Source organism: Pan paniscus, chromosome 8 (assembly GCF_029289425.2).
Source record: "Pan paniscus chromosome 8, NHGRI_mPanPan1-v2.0_pri, whole genome shotgun sequence".
NCBI lineage: Eukaryota > Metazoa > Chordata > Mammalia > Primates > Hominidae > Pan > Pan paniscus.
The window spans coordinates 108143938-108161829 of record NC_073257.2 but is presented as its reverse complement, the minus strand read 5'-3'; the positions used below and the strand labels follow the sequence as shown (position 1 = coordinate 108161829).

Genomic DNA, 17892 nt, shown 5'->3' with positions numbered 1-17892 from the left:
CAGCTGCCCTCCCCGTGCCCTCTTGGCCCTGGAAGAGCTCGCTGTCCTTAAACTCCATCCTTCCTGAACTTGTTTATCCTTCTATGTGCCTGGGGCTGTTCTCAGTCTGCAGATACCCTTCTGTGGATTCTCACTATGGATTCCTCTCCTTGTGCTCTCTTGGACAGACGATCTTCCCTGGGGTATGTACAAAGTTCTCCTATCCTGATAACACTGTCAGTGGTTCTTAACCTTGGCTGCACATTGGATCCCCTGAGAGTCAATGACTCTGGTTTAAATGGTCGGGGGCAAGGCCTGGGTGTCAAGATTATTAAAAGTCCCCTAAGTGATTCTAATGTGCAGCCAAAGTCAAGACGATTTCTTTAACCTACCTTTTCATCCAAGAAGGAGATGTAGAAAGACTGCCAATTGATGTAAGGTCTAAACTTCAATTCATAAAAGACTCACTGAAGGGCCAGGTGTGGTGGCTCATGCCTGTAATCCCAGCAATTTGGGAGGCCGAGGTGGGCGGATTACCTGAGGTCAGAAGTTTGAGACCAGCCTGGCCAACACGGTGAAACCCTGTCTCTACTAAAAATACAAAAGTTAGCCAGGCGTGGTGGCAGGTGCCTGTAATCCCAGCTACTCGGGAGGCTGAGGTAGGAGAATCGCTTGAACCTGGGAGGCGGAGGTTGCAGTGAGCTGAGATCGCGCTATTGCACTCCAGCCTGGGGGACAAGAGCGAGACTTCATCTCAAAAAAAAAAAAAAAAGACTCATTGAAGAAGGCTGGGCTGTATACAGTCAGCTCCTGGGGTTAGAGTCCCTGCTGTGACACCAGGCTGCCTGGGAAGAGAAGGCAGGCAGGCTGGAAGCATCACTGTGCCCGACTTGTATTAATCTGAGTCCAGGTAAAGGTGAATGCCCGGCCATTGGCAACCACAGCCGATTCCTTCTGCTGTCTTCCCCTTGTTGAAAGCAGACGTCATACCATTGACTAAAATTCCATTGCCAGTGTCTTTCCTTTCCTGGGGAGAATGCCTGGGTAAGCCTTTGGCCACTCATTATGGAGAAAAGAGTAAGATTTGTTGTTAAAGCTATTCCAGGCTATGGTGGATGGGGGAAGATACTCTGGAGGTTGGGAAGTCGTCTCTTTTGCTCTTTCCATTTAAATTTAGCCTGGAAGGGGATAAACCTGGCCTAATCCTTTTTTTTTTCCTTTTTTTTTTTTTTTGAGACAGAGTCTTGCTCTGTCGCCCAGGCTGGAGTGCAGTGGCGCGATCTCGGCTCACTGCAAGCTCCACCTCCTGGGTCCACGCCATTCTCCTGCCTCAGCCTCCCGAGTAGCTGGGACTACAGGCGCCCGCCACCATGCCCGGCTAATTTTTTTTTTTTTTTTGTATTTTTAGTAGAGATGGGGTTTCACCGTGTTAGCCAAGATGGTCTCGATCTCCTGACCTCATGATCGGCCCGCCTCGGCCTCCCAAAGTGCTGGGATTACAGGCATGAGCCACTGCACCCAGCCTGGCCTAATCCTTTAAAAATGGCTCTCAACCTTCTGTGTGCATAAGAGTCACCAGGCCTAGAAAATTTGTTAAAAAGCAGATTGCTGGGCTCTATCTGGAATTTTTATTCTATTGATATGGTTTAGGGTCCAGTGATCTGAATTTCTAACAAATAAATACAGGCAATCTTTAGACCTTACTCTAGAAAACACTGTTTCAGAGGGTGATCTGGAAGACAGGCTGGGTTTCAAGAAACAAGAGGGAAAAAAAAAAAAAAAAAAAAGAAACAAGAGGGAACCTGAGATTGTCCCCTCCCTCCCTGCCCCTGAGGTCCAAGCCTCTTGATCCCAGGCTCCCAGAAGCAAGGCATTCGGCACTTATTCTCACACAGCCTTTGCTTTTCCTGGTCTCAGATTGCCATGTGGTCTGGTCATCTCTCTGCTCCCTCAAGCTGAGGGGTCCTGATTCACTGCTTCTTGTCACGCCTACTTGGATCAGAGTTTCAGCTATTTAAAAGCCCCTCAGTTTGCAGAGTAAGGAAAGATGCAGATAAAGCCTAAGGATGGTGCTCACTTATGAAAATATTCACAATATAGTAAGTGGAACACACAGATTTCAAAATGTCAAGAGTGATCTTAGTTGTGTAAAATCTGTACATCTTATGCATGGGTAGTAAAAATTGGAAGGCTGTTCAATGGGAATCCTTCTAGAAGATTCCTCTATTCAACCTGCAGCACAGGGACCAACAACCAGGAGGCCCCAGGAAGACAGGAAACATCACAGTACCAAGCCTGAGGCCTGCCTGCCACATCCTCATTTTCTTACATCCTTTTTCTAGGTTGGAGTCTTTGCAGGATGAGTGACAGCAAAGACAGCCTATCCCCCACCAACAGGGATGAGGTCGAGTCTTAGTGCCACTGCCACTGCATTCTGTTAGTCACTTAGAGCACCATATTATAATAGCAATGGCAAAATGGTCCCGACCATGGCACTCTGCTCCAAGAAGGGCCAGTCCCTTTTCCATTGTCACGCAAGGAGAGGGGCATGTTCTGCCTGCAGTCACTTCATCTCCATTCTACAGTTTTGCAAACTGTGGCTCAAGAAGAAAGTACATGACTATAAAATAAATTAAAATATATAGGCAGAGGTTAGTCTGAATTCATACAGAGAAAAGTCAACAGTCCTGCAAAGAAGCTGCAGACTGAAAAGCACACACCCAAATTATGCTTCCAATTGACCACCCAATTTATTTGTCCGAAACTTTGCACTTGAGTTAATGAGAACTTAGTTTTTCCCCCATACAGGTATTTGCTTTACTTGGGCACAACTAAAAGGCCCACAATAGAAAAAGGCATGATCTATCATAGTCATGCACAAAGGATGGTCTCCCAACTGGTAGCATCAGCACCACCTGGGAATTTGTTAGAAATGCAGAAGCTGGGCATGGTGGCTCATGCCTGTAATCCCAGCACTTTGGGAGGCCGGAGCAGACAGATCACGAGGTCAGGAGTTCAAGACCAGCCTGGCCAACATAATGAAACCCCGTCTCTACTAAAAATACAAAAAATTAGCCCGGCATGGTGGCAGGTCCCTGTATTCTCAGCTACTCGGGAGGCTGAGGCAGGAGAATCGCTTGAATCTGGGAGGTGGAGGTTGCAGTGAGCCGAGATCACGCCATTGCGCCCCAGCCTGGGCAACAAGAGTGAGACTCCGTCTCAAAATAATAATAATAATAATAATAATAATAATAATAATAATAATAATAATAAAAACATAAATGCAGATTTTCTGACGCACCACAGACAACCCAATGAGAATCTCCAGGGGTGAGGCCCGGCCAGTTGTGGTCCAATAGCCCTCTTGAGATCTATCGGATTCTAAAGTAAGGCACTTTAAAGGGAAGAAACTGCTGTAACTTTCAAATGGTGACTTTTCTACTCTCAGTGCTTCCTGGAATTTAAATCTCTCAAGATTCAGACTTACCCAGGGTCACACTACTACAGTGTGACTAAGTTACGTGTCTTAATTCAAAAGCTTGAAAATTAAAAACAAAAGAGAGAATATAAAATTTGATTTGGTTTACACAAGTATTATAATTATTTATATGACCTGCTCACCATTTTTAAATACCAAAATGCCATACTGCTTAAAGTTACAATACTTATATATTTTAAAACATGTATTAGATAAGCTTTGTTCTTCATTTTATTTTGTTACATAAGCATGGCTCTCTCTCTATGACTTCAGAAGATTAGGACATTGTGACCTTATTATCCATCTCCCCACCATGGAAGGATATCTCTGAATGAGATAATCAAAGTGAAGCTGTTTTATGCCTTACCTATCTTTACCTACACACAACTCATCTCAGTAAAGGGATTGCTGTTTGAATCCAGAACAACCCCTCCTGGAACAGACCAGTTGTGCATTCTTTTGCTATGGCATGTGCTATAAGTTGTAATAAGGAGCAAAAAGCACTCCAAAATGAAATGGCCAATACTAGAGAGCAGCAGAGCTGTGCATCACCAGATGCGTGGACAGTTGACATAATGAGCTAACAGCATCACAGTAAATCTTGGTTTTGGGTCACTATGTCTTCCCAGATCACAGAAGTTTGGCAGTTGTAACAAAGCAGTCTATAGACATCAGAATTTGTGTGAACGAGATACAGAGAGAGAAGAAAACTTTAAAATATAAAAAGTGTAATTTATCTAGGGTGACTATAGTTAACTATAATTTATTGTATATTTCAAAATAGCTAGACGAAAAGATTTGGAATGTGTTCAGCACAAAGAAATGATAAATGTTTGAGGTGAGGTGATGGGTTTCCCAGTTACCCTTATTTGATCATTACACATTGTATGCATGTATCAAAATATCACATGCATCCATAAATATCTACTGCTATTATGCATCAACTTTAAAAAGTATAGTTTATGTAACACTTCAGTAACTTACTGTAATTATATAGTTACATAGTATAATTGTTATTGTTATAATAATACACAATAAAAAGTAATTAGGAAATGCCAAGAAGCACCAAATGCCAAATTGAGCAAATGACAAAATTGCACCCAATTCTTTTGCAATATTTTGCATCTGTTTATTTACATCCACTGCAAAATCACTTATGCAAATTGGCCCCTGGTTCCCTATTACTCTGCCTGTGTCCCATTTTTGACACATTTCTGATAGGATTCTTCACTGCTGCCTCATTTTGCTCCTCAACCTGGTTAAGCATTAACTTAGCCTAAAGATACTCCATTCAGTTACAGTCAGCTTACAACCAGAGCTGCCCTCTGCCCTCCATATGAAATTATTGAATTTCCTTGCAATCAATCCACTTCAACCTCTCTCTCTCTTTCTCTCTTCCTCTCTCTCTCTCTCTCTCCCCGCCCCCTCTCCCCCTCTCTCTCTGTCTGTCTCTCAATCTCTCTTTCTCCCCACTGCCAGACCCCTTATTTTCATTTCCTTCTTTCCTCTATCTCGAAGTTTCTCTACAGTTCCTCAAGAAAAGGAGAAAAGGGTTTGGCATAGAGTATATGTGAACAAATTCTAGAAAACTGTAGAGTTCTGAGGCAACTCAAGGGCCCATCTGAGGGACCCTCTGTGTGTCTCTCAACCATCCTTTTCTCTTTGCTACTGAGCCCATAATATGTGCCTGGCTCTTTCCTGAGCTCTTACACTTGTATCATCAGTGTGCCCGGCCTCCCTAGCTAGGGAGTATAAAATATGGTCTCATTTCCTTTGTTACTCAAATTACAATGACTTGGCACCAGACCCCTGACACATACATTTGAACGTGGGTCCCTCAGTGGGTCCCTCCCTTATGTAGGTAATTCTCCAAGATGCAGCCATACGGCTGTCCCAAAAGAAGTTTCTCCTATCCTTCTACTTCACACTCCAGCCTGTCCTCCCTCCACCCTTCCATGCCAGTGGAACACTCTCTTCCCCAAGGCCCAGCTGAGGCCGGGCTGCAGCTACTACAAGATCTTACTGAAGATTCAGGGACAGCAGAGAGGGATTATGTGGTTGAAAATAGCTAGCGATGGCTCTGGCTATGGCTTTTCTCAGAGCAGAGGCCCAGACCCAGCCTCAGATTCAGGGCTACCACCCCCCGCCATCGCCCAAACCCCCACCACTGAAAATCCCTCAGGTTTGTCTGTGCTCTTCAGCACTCTAGCGCCTAACAGCCATCAGCCCTAGAAGGAGAGAGATCTCCCCAAAATCCGCAGCCTAAGTTCCCATTTTACGTTTGAGCAATCTCCCTTTTCCCAATTCCCTATCCTGTAAATTTCACTCCACTCCCTAAGTGCTAGAGGGCCTGCCCTCAATAGAGCAGATCCGGCAGATCACCAGCATCGCTGCATTGTTTAGCTTTAAATTAACACTTGGTAGAGGACACCCACAGGCCCGCCCAGGCAGAGGTCTTCTGAGAAGCTGTCCTCTTACCCTCTAAACTGCTCCACTGCTGCACCAAAAAGTAACCCTTCCGCCGCACGGGCATTCTAAATTCACAAAGGGCCAAGGTAGTATTTCTCCCAGATGTCCTCAACCAACAGTTTCCTAGACCTATGCTAAACTATTTCTATTACCTAACCCAAGGCCTAGCTCCCAGAGTCAGAGAAATCTGCTTTCAGGATTGTGGGGAAATCACCATTTCCTACAAGAACAATAGCTGTGTACAGTTCATTATCTAAAGGGTCCAGTCAAATAGTTTTCTCAGAACAAAGGAAGCATTTACCTGAAAGGTGAATTAAAACGTCCTACTCTTTCAGGGAAGAACCACGTGAAATTTTGTTATACATTTTTTAAGTCAGAAAATTATTATGAGGAAAACATAACTGGCCCTATCCTCCCATTATAATATTTTTCTCCATATTTGTATATAACACAGATAATACAAATGATATCTACACATGCTATAAAAATTCAAATATTTTAAAACATCATAAAGTAATAATCCCCTTTTTAGAAAGTAGAAGTTCCAGGCAACAATATAGATGTATATTCCTCTTTTTTTTAGGGGTCTGTGGCATTCCATTGCATGGATCTATCATAATTTATTTAACTAGTTCCCTTTTAATGATTAATGAGCATTGGGTTGTTTTCAGAGTTATGGTTGTGGGGAGGGCAGAAGAAGCAGGGAGAAAATTAGAGAGTTCTTACACATCATGTTGCAATAAACATGCTTATATGTATATACTGATATCATTTTGTGACCATTTTCATAAGACAAATTCTTAGCAGTCCAATTGCTGGGTCAAAAGTCATGGACGTTTTAAATCTTGACAGATTTGATTGTAACAATTTACTTTCTCAACATTGGATATTATCACACGTTATGTTTTGCCAGTCTGATAGGCGAAAAGACATCTCACTGTTGTTTAGATTTAGATTTGTTTAAATATAAGTGATGTTCAATATCTTTTCATTGGTCTATTGACCACTTGTATTTGTTTTCTGTTAGCTGTGTGTTCATATCTTTTGCTCATTTTTCTATTGAACTATTTCTCTTTTTCTTACTGAGTTGTAAGATTTCTTTGTAAATCGAGAAAGGCTGGTGCAAAAATAATCGTAGTTTTTGCCATTACTTCTAGTGGCAAAAACCGTGATTACTTTTGCAGCAAACTAATATGTAGTTCTTATTATTATTACTATATGTTGCAAATATTTCTTTCAGCATGTCATTTATCTTTTGATTTTGTACATATTCTTACCAGTGGAGGGTCTTGATACATATTGTTACCAGTGGAGGGTCTTGACTATGAGTCTTCCAGGTTCTTGGCATTTTGAACGCAGAATTGGACAAAATGCACAAACAAAGTAACAAAAGAATGAAACAATGAAAGCATAGATTTACTGAAATGAAAGTACACTCCACAGAGTAGGAATGGGCTTGACCAAGTGGCTCAAGAGCACTGGTTACAGAATTTTCCTTCTAGGGGTTTCCCATTGGTTACTTGGTTACATCCTATGTAAATGAAGGAGTGGCCCATGACCAGTCTGACTGGTTGCAGAAGGTGATCAATCAGATGCTGAAGTTAAGGTACAAAATTACACAGGAAGACTTGGCCTGGGACCAGTCTGATTGGTTACAGGAGGGGATCAATCAGAGGCACTTTCCATTTTTCATCTACAACGCAGTGCAAAGGTAGTAGCCTCTGATCCTTTTGTTACTTGTGCATGGAGAGGTGGGGTTTTCCATTTGATTCAGTTCTAGGAAGTCAGTGCAAATTGGCCTTAGGTTCCCTGCCTCCAGACCCTATTCTCCTGCCTCAATATTCCTTTTTGTTCTACAGAAGTTTCAAATATCAGCCAGATTTAATAGTCATTTTCTTTATGACTCCTAGGTAGGAGTAAATTTAAATGGAAGTTTTAATAGATGCTACCTACTAACATTTAACAAAAAAGAACCTTGGGCCTGATTAAAGCCTCTGCTATGTCCACAGAGTAGCATCTATCTTCGTAACGTGGATGCTCTAAGACAATGAGCAAGAATCAGAATATCTTTCTTCACAGCCTGAGACTGGTCCAGACATCCCAACGGAGGGGGACACAGCCCAGTGACCATATTCCTTATAGAATCAGTCATGCTTCTCCTTTGCTAAAGTAGCAGATGGTCAATTTAATTAAATACAATATAATTCATCCTATTTGGAGGTTGTTTTGGTAGGGTTTTGTCCCCTTTTTTTGTATTTGAGAAGAGTAGAAGACTTTTTTAAAAAAGTCAGACTGGTTATTAATATCTTATGTTTAATTTTGTTTTTTACAGGCAGCTTCAAAAGATGGTCCACGATATTAAAAACAATGAAGGTGGAATAATGAATAAAATCAAAAAGTAAGTTCGCCTCTATTTAAATACTTAATTATATAAAATAAGTCAACATGTGCTACATGGAAGAAAACAAATTTCTCTGTTACCTGGATGAGAAGTTTCTACCTCTTTAGCACGTAACCCTTCTTTACTATTGGCTGGAATCCATGGTGGCCAGGTCTACATTCTGGAACAGGACAAGTGAGAGCAGTTGTACTCAGTGGACTTTGATTTTCCTTCTCACTGCAGGGAAGGTGAGCTATGCCCATTCAAGGTGCCTAACAAATGTCAAAGCAGGAAAATCATTTCTATAACCATTTAGCTAAGGGCTATGAAAACATGTATGGAGAAATCCAAATGAAAAGTTACAAAACACAGCCCTAGCTTCTTCAAGATGCCATGTGAGTTTTCCTTTTTGGGGGGTTTTGTTTTTGTTTTTGCTTTTTTGTTTTTCTGAGACGGAGTTTCGCTCTTGTTGCCCAGGCTGGAGTGCAATGGAGCGATCTTGGCTCACCGCAACCTCTGCCTCCTGGGTTCAAGCGATTCTCCTGCCTTGGCCCAGCAAATAGCTGGGATTACAGGCACGTGCCAGCATACCTGGCTAATTTTGTATTTTTAGTAGAGACAGGGTTTCTTCATGTTGGTCAGGCTGGTCTTGAACTCCTGACCTCAGGTGATCCGCCCGCCTCAGCCTCCCAAAGTGCTGGGATTACAGGCATGAGCCACTGCGCTCAGCCAGTTTTCCATATTTTGATTTCTGCTTTTTGAATTATTACCTGAAAATGAACTTTTCAATTGGCACTTGGAGAGGGAAAGCTAGCATCTCAAAACTCCTTGTACATCAAAAACTCTTAAGCTTTTTTTTTTAAAGAGAATAAAAATTGTACATATCTGCATTTGCCACTCAAAATCTAAGGTAGACGTACCTTAGTAGGTCTTATATACCTTAGTAGGTAAGTCTCTTTCAAGAGAAAATGGGAAATGGTATTCTGTTAAGTCTTTAAATTTTTTAAATAAAACTAATACGGATTCACCAGGGAAAAAAAATCAAAGAGGCCAGAATTGTATGATGTCAAAATCTCCCATTTCCTTATATCTCCATCTTAACCCACTCCCCAGAAAGGGACATTGTCATGGTAAGTTCAATGTGTGTATATATATGTATGTATGTGTGTATAAGTATGTATATATGTATGTATGTGTGTATAAGTATGTATATATGTATGTATGTGTGTGCTTAAACACATACATACATACACTGACATTGTACATACTATACACATACATTTTCGTCATAAATGGTATCATAGTGCATACGCCATTCTACCAACTTGCTTTGTTGGTTTTACTTAAGCTATTTCATGGACATCTTTATTTGTTAGTAAGTAAAAATTAACCATATTCTTTTCTGAACAGATGATTTAATAGTCTACCTTAAATATATTACAATTCAATTAACTAGCTATATATTGGTGGCCATCTTTAAGGGGGGATTTGAATTTAAACCGGTACAACATTTTTGGATAGCAATTTGATAATAGCAATCAAAATTCTCTGGTTGTTTCCTCCAATTTAAATGTCATGAATAATACTTTAATAAATGTTCATTGCAGACCTTGAATATACCAGTAGGCTAAATTCCTAAAATGAAATTTCCAAATGGAAGAAGTTGTGTCCTTAAAGTTTTAATTGCTATTACCAAATTTTTCTCCCCAAATTTTGGACCAAAAAATAGTTTATAGAAGTTCATTTCTCTATGCATTCAAAAGAGCATCCTTATTCGTTTTAATCTATGCTAAAATTAAAAATAAGAAATCACTTTTGGTGGTATTTCCAGACTATGAAATGTAAATGAGTCTCTATGCATAAGTGACCATCATAAAACATAAATGGCCTTCTGCTTGTGAGGTGGTGGTCATCTTACAGAGGAGGAGAATTTGGCTTCATGTTCTGTCTGATGAGTGGGAGAGGTGTGTGATGATTTTTGCTTATTATTTCTGCTACAGATAGAGTCTCATTCTTTATGAGACAGTCCTTGTTACAATCACTAGCAATTCTAGTTGCCAGTTTTACAGTTCACCAGTTCTCAATAACATGAAGCCTCTGCATAAAATGTTTCTCTATTCCATGGCCCCCAGTTGCCAGTTTTACAATACACCAGTTCTCAATAACATGAAGCCTCTGCATAAAATGTCTCTCTATTCCATGGCCAGTCATATTTACAGCAGCTGTGGAGCTCAAGTTTTTTATAACAGCCTCTATTTCAAACATTCTGCCCATTGGATGACCAAAGTACTTTTACATGACAAACCATGTTTCTTCTCAGCCTGGAAATTATGGCCACCATTGTCATTACCCCAGGTGACGTCAGGGGCCCTTTAGCTCAAAGTGACTTGCAGTTACACTTTTACTTGAAGCCAGGCCACAGGTGCTACCCTGAACGGAGGAAGCACGCTTGAACACGCTGGTTCCCTAACACAAGACTGTGACAGAGTTTTCACTGGTCTATGGCCGCGTGAGAAAATAAGGACCATGAAGTGTTGGGGGTTGTGCGCAGCAGCCAGCTACAGAACAAAGTTCAACTATGCCTTTTATTCCTAGTGTTGAGTGGCCAACAGTCCTTTAGTGAGTTTTTCCTTTATTCTGAGATGATTTGGGGGTATTAAAATACCCTTCCTTTTGTTTTATGAAATGATAGTAATAATGGATAACAGGTGGTTTGTGCTTTTGGAAATTTTACTATTCCTTGAACCAACCTGGGCACCAGACCCAGTTTTGTTTTTGTTTTTCTTCCTTGCAACACCTTGGATGATCTCTGTCTCTATACCTCATCATGGGCCTAATGATAGTATCTTCCCAGCCCACCCTGCTGGCTTGTGAGGAGAATTGAATGAAATAATAGATATTGAGAGCCTATGAGAAAAAGAAAACCAGAATTTCTATGTAAATATACGTATTGTTATTTTTGCAAATTACAATTTTGGTTTGTAAATTCTTTTTGTGTGCATTTTTTAATCAAACACAAATTTCTATGCTTTTTTTTTTCAAAACATGAAAAGTTTGTATATAATAGCAGTTATACTGCTTCTATAGAAGGATATGATATTTTAGTAAATAAAGGCTACTGGATATAAGTTTTATTTATGTATATTTTAAATTTCATTAAGCAAATAATTCTTAGTTAAAATGGGTAATAATTACTAAAAATAATTGACTATAAACCTTACTCATTTCAAGTAGTGGAAAGGGAGGTATCAGAACTTACAAAACTTGGAATAGTTTTCTAAAATGTAATTTCAGTTTTCTTCTTTTATTGAATGAAGAAGGATTGTGACTAGCACATTTCATATGTGCATAAAGGTACTAAAGCACCTTTACTTTAGTAAAGTTTTGAGAGTGCTTAAAACAAGTTGAATACTAAATATGCTAAGTCTCATAATCTCCAATCCTGAGACACTCACTGTTCACTTGTTCGGCTTTTTTTTCTTTTTAAAGACAGTGTCTCGCTCTGTCGCCCAAGCTGGAGTACAGGGGCGTGATCATGGCTCACTGCAGCTTTGACCTCTGGGGCCCAAGTGATCCTCCCACCTTAGCCCCTCAAGTAGCTGGGACCACAGGTGCATGCCACCATGGCTGGCTCATTTTGTTTATTTTTTTGTAGAGATGAAGTCTCACTATGTTACCCAGGCTGGTTTTGAACTCCTAGGCACAAGTGATCCTCCTGCCTTGGCCTCCCAAAGTGCTGGGATTACAGAAATGAGCCAGTGTGTCTGGCTTATTTGCGTTTTTAAAATGGTGCAAACATAATTTTAGCCCAACCTACAACCAAAACGCTTATTGTAGCTGATTTTTTCCTGTTAAACATTTGTAAGTCATTAAAATATAGTCCATCTTATCTTACCTTCTTATCAACACTTACCTTACCAACCAATCAACATTTATCTTCCTTGAACCTCTGAACTCAGTGCTTATTATTATCATATTCTGAACTCTCTGAGCCCTTCTCCACCTGACTTCACCTTTGCCAAGTCATAGCCACATTGTGCATGCACTGGGGAGATGGGGAGAGGTGGAAAACCCCTGACTAATGGCTTCACTACATTTATAATACATCAAATCTGTCCATTGATGGGTCCAAGAGAAGCCATTATGCTATTAGTTGTCTATCTATTCTGTCTATATCAGCTTCTAGCATCGGCTTTGACCATCATTGTTCTGCTCACTGACCTTTTGTCTCATGGTTGTTACTTCCAGGCTAAAAGTCAAAGCACCTCCAAGTGTTCCTCGAAGGGACTACGCTTCAGGTAAGGTATTTCTCAGATACTTTAACTGACTCTTGACTAATTTAATGTTCATATTTACATTTAGGCTTATGGAAAGGGAAATACGCTATCCTCATTTGAAAACAAAAGGTATCTTTTCTAATTTCAAGAATGACTAAATCTATTAGGCATTTTGACTACAGTGGAGATGTAGTTTTTTTATCCATCCATCCACCCACCTATTTATTGGTCACTTATTAAACATCTTCCATGTGCCAGGCACACACAGATCTGAGGCAGGAATACAGTGCTAAAAGTTAAAGATAGACTCTACATTTGAGGAATTTATAGTCCAGAAGGGAAGACAGATTATTGTATTCATCTGTTTTCACACTGCTGATAAAGATATACCCGAGACTGGGTAATTTATAAAGAAAAAGAGGTTTAATGGACTCACAGTTCCACATGGCTGGGGGGGCCTCACAATCATAGTGGAAGGCAAAAGGCATGTCTTACATGGCGGCAGGCAAGGTAGAATGAGAGCCAAGAGAAAGGGGAAACCCTGGATAAAATCATCAGATTTTGTGAGACTTATTCACTGCCACCAGAACGGTATGGGGGAAACTGCACTCATGATTCAATTATCTCCTACAAGGTCCCTCCCACAACATGTGGGAATTATGGGAGCTACAATTCAAGATGAGATTTGGGGGGGTACACAGAAAAACCATATCAATTATGTTAAAAGTAATTATAGGCCCAGGTGCAGTGGCTCACAACTGCAATCCTAGCATTTTGGGAGGCTGAGGAAGGCAGATTGCTTGAGCCCAGGAGTTTGAGATCAGCCTGGGCAACATGGCAAAACCCTGTCTCTACAAAAAATGCAAATTATCCAGGTGTGGTCGCATGCACCTGTAGTCCCAGCTACTCAGGAGGCTGAGGTGGGAGGATCACTGAGGTCAAGGCTGCAGTGAGATGTGATCATGCTACTGCAATCCAGCCAGGGCAACAGAGTGAGACCCTGTCTCAAAAAAAAAAAAAAAGAAAGAAAAGTAATTACAATTCAGTGATAGGGGAAGCACAAAGTTCTGTGGAATTCCACAGCAGCACTAATGAATCTAATCTGTGGCTGGGAGTGTGGTGTAAGTGGGGAAGAGACTACTTCCTCCATCAAAAGCTGTTTAAATTGATACTTGAGGATTGTTGAAGGGGTGGGGATAATAAATTATTGCTGGCACATTGCTGACTCTCAGTCCTCTCTAAGTTTAGCCTGCAACCTCATTCCAACTAGGATCAACTTTGGCAGGAAAGAAGGGTTAGTTTTGAGATTTGTAGTGTTTCTGGCAGTGGTGAGCCAAGTAAAATATTCAATACACATTTCTTTATTAGAACAAATACGTTGGAGAATAGTTTTAAAATCTCTTTCTATAGCATTAATTATAAAGATTTCCTGAATATCCCTCAGTGAAAACCACAGAGCTACAGACATCATTGATGATTCTCAACAGGGCAACAGCCTAAAACCAAACCATAACCTTAAATGATGCTTACTATTTTATTTTATTTTTTCGGCCACTGATCAAGATAGCAATAAGTCAGATAGTGCAGTTCCTCCTAAGGGAATCTTATCACACTGAGAAATGCTGACCAACCTGCCCAAGTCTGGTTACAGGCCTGTTGGACCACTCACTAATTCACAGAGTAGTTATTGGCATCACCCTGCCAATCAGTCAGCAAGTTTAGACAGTTGGTCAGGGGATGCCAGTACAGTCTGGCACTAAAAGAGGGACCCTGTTCTGGGCTTTAATATCTACCTAATCAATAAGTCAAGGAAGCTTCCTAGTTACATGAGAACAAACACATTCTTCCTTCCAAGTTCTAAATAAAGAAAAGAAACCAAAGCAGACTCAACCTGTTAAAGAACTAAATAAGTTTGATGGGAAAATTATAAAATCATGGAGTCTTGGGTTTAAAAGGAACCCCAGAGGTCGTGTAGACCAATATCTGATCCAGGGCTTAACCCCTATCCCACCACCATGCACCTCCGCACACAAGGCCCAGCTTCTGCTTGGACACTTTCTGTGATGGTTTCCCATGGTTTAGCAAGGGACAGGCAGCCCTGGCTGGATATAGATACAATCCATTTCCTTGTGACTTCCTATGTCTATCCTGATGGCCACACAGTTCAAGCCTTTAAATATTAAGAAAAGTAGAGCCAGGCGCAGGGGCTCACACCTGTTATCCCAGCACTTTGGGAGGCCAAGATGGGAGGATTGCTTGAGGCCAGGAGTTTAAGACCAGCTTGGTCAATATAGCGAGATCCCATCTCTTAAAATATAAGAAAAAAATATTAAGAAAAATAGAAATAGAGTTGTCCTGTGCAACTTCAAAGGAGCGAATTAAGAAGTTAGGCCATCTGAGTGGTTTCTTCTCTGGGATAAACATCTCCAGGTACTTCAGCTGTTTCGCACATTTTCTGATTCATTCAACACGTGTTTCATGAGTGTGTCCTGTGTGACTGTCACTGTGCTAGATCTGGAGTGGGGAACAACATACAACCCCTGACCTTACAGTGCTGAATGACTAGTGGGGAGTCAGATAAGAAACAAGAAAGCAAACAGGTAAATATAAATTAGCAAACATGGTACCTGCTGTGAGGGAAGATGGAAGAGTGCAATGGTGGGGAATCAGTGTGGGGTAGGAGAAGAGCTTAGGTGGTGTGGGAAGATCTGTCTGAGAAGGTGACATTTAATTTGAGGATTCGGGGACAAATGTGCAGGAATATTTGCCACTTTTAGATGAACCAACAGCATCAGAGATGCTGGACACAGATTCCAGGAGTTCAGAGACAGTTGTTGGAAACCTAAGTGGACTGACATATCTGATTTCAGGGTGGACCTCCCTCCTGATTGTCCCCTCACACTCACCTGTCTGCCTGCTGATCCACCCACCCAGGCCCTCTCCTTTCCCTCTATTTCTGCGTGGGGAAAAGGGAGGTAGCATCCATCTATTATTCATACTTTTGCCTAACCCACACACTTGGGATCAACCTTGATGCCTCCTTTTCCCTCACCTTCTACAAAAATTAATCTCCAAATCTCATTGATTTGCTCTTAAATGCCTCTTAAGTATTTTTCCCTCTCTATTCCCATTGCTACAGCTAAGGCCTTCATCATCTCTTGCTTGTCCTAGGGTAGAAGGCTCTAAGTAATCTGCTTAATTCCTGATTGCATGTGGTCCTCTCAACTTCCACCAGAAAATTGTTCTGAAATAAAATTCTCTTTAAATCTTTTCATGGCTCTACATTGCTAACAAGAGGAACTGCAAACCACTGAGCCCACATACAAGGTCTTTCAGCTTAGCCACTAACTGGCTGTGTAATCTTGGGCATCTCATGCTCCTTTCCTCATCTATATTATGCAGGCCTGAACTAGAAGATCTGTCAGGTCCCCTCTAATACTAATTGTTCTGCACTCCTGCAGAAACACAGATCTCTGGGGCTCAGGGCCCAGTGATAAAGTGAGCGTCTCCTAACATTCCCTGGCTTTAGGCATTCACATCTTCCAATATCCCTGATGCTCTGAAGTGTTCTCTTTTTTGTCCTCAGACACCTGCTCCCTTTCCTGGAACCCTTCCAAATAGTCTTGATGTCAGAACATTTAATCTCTCCTGGAATGCAGAAGTGTGGCCCAACAGGATCTTCTAAGCCTTTGCAACACAAAGTTTGATTCCCAGCAAGACAGCATCAACCTCATCTGGAGCTTGTTAGAAATGCAGAATCTTGGCCCCACCCTAGAACTACTGGATCAGAATTTACATTTTAGCAAGATCTCCAGGGGATCTGAATGTAAATCACATTTAAGAAACCCTGCTATAAACCACCATCTCTGTCCCTATTGCCTTTCCTGAACTGAAAGACAAGTAGATTTTATTCCCTCAGTCCCTGACCCCTGCAAATCCATTGATGTTCCAGGGTCTCGGAAATGCATCTTATTGCTTTGCCAGATGACTGGGGCCTTGCCCAGTTTCCCCTGCTCTTACACTCAATCCCCGGAAATGGTCCAAAACCACCATCACCACCTGCAGTTAGCATCCTCCCTTGCCGTTCTCTCCCCCACCCCAGTTCACATCCCAGGAGCATTTCCAGCTGCTTCCCCTGAGCCTTGAGGTTTCTGCACAGCTGCACGTCCAGGGCCTCAGAAATCAGCCCTGAGAGCTCCTCCTGAAACTGGGGAGTCTTTAGGATCTTGGAAACTGTAGTGTGTGGAGGCCAGAGCCCACCAGACCTCTTAAGCCTGGGAGGCCAATCACGTGCCCTGTGGAGCACTTGATCCACCAAAGGCTCCTGAAATGCTCCAGCCATTTTCCCCCCACACATTGGATTTATGTCCTCTTTCCAGTTCTGGAAACAAATGGTTTCCCAAAATCCTCTAAGCCAAGAGTGTGTTGACCTTGGTGATGCTGACCTTCAGAGAGCAGAGGATAGAAAGGACCAGCAACTGCCCCACAGGAGGTCAGTAAAAGAGTCACCATACCCTCTTCCCTAGTTAGAGTACAGAAGGACAAAGCTTGAATTACACAAAGAATGGAGAGCTGGGTCTCCTCCAGGGATGCAGGTCAGGCCAGTGTGGAGCCTGCTGCCTTCAGTTCAGACCCAGCAATCCCAGTTCAGTCTTTCCCTGAGGAGGAAACATCGCCCCTAAGGAACTGCTGGCCCACTGGGCAGAATGCATTGCCCCAAGCAGCTGGCATTGCTGTGGGAAGGGAAGATATCCAAAATCTGTTGAGTATTGACTCTGTTCTGGGCATTAAGCTAAGCTCTTCACAGACATATCTCATTTAATCTTCTCATTAGCACCGTTATATAGAAATTACGATCTCGGTTTTGCAGATGAGGAAAATGTGTCTCAAGGACATTAAGTATCCTGTCCAAGGTGACTGCAGCCACTAAGAGGAAAACCCATCCCAGACTCCCATTTTGCAGCTCCTTGCTTTGACCCAGGCTCAAGTGTTCATGCTTTTGGGGGAACTTTTTTCTTATTCTGAAGGCACTAGAGCTCCTGACATTAATGCAAGAACTCGCTTCCCAGTTCCTGAGCTTTCACAGTTGAACAGCCTTCGGTATCTTTGAAGTCTGAGGTCTGGCTGGGGATGGAGGTCAGGGAGAGACCAGTCATGGTGCCCGAGAGTCTGCTGGGATCACTGCAGATGCCCCATTGGTTACCCCACAATTCCTTGAGGAGTCAGAACTGAACAGAGCCCCTCTCTTGCACTCTTGGGCTCTGATGTCCAGGGCTCTGATGGGGTGGCATCCCTGGGAGGTCCACGTG

At 41.9% G+C, this 17892-nt stretch overlaps 1 protein-coding gene across 3 annotated transcripts in view; it reads left to right on the top strand.

Annotated features, from left to right (window-relative positions):
- BLNK (B cell linker) overlaps positions 1–17892 on the top strand; it is a 134867-nt gene that overhangs the window by 69271 nt on the left and 47704 nt on the right. For all 3 annotated transcript variants that reach the window (XM_003825406.6, XM_003825407.5, XM_034931222.4), the window contains 2 exons: positions 8259–8324; positions 12555–12604. In XM_003825406.6, the coding sequence (XP_003825454.1) occupies positions 8259–8324; positions 12555–12604 (116 nt within the window). The remainder of the gene's footprint in view (positions 1–8258; positions 8325–12554; positions 12605–17892) is intronic.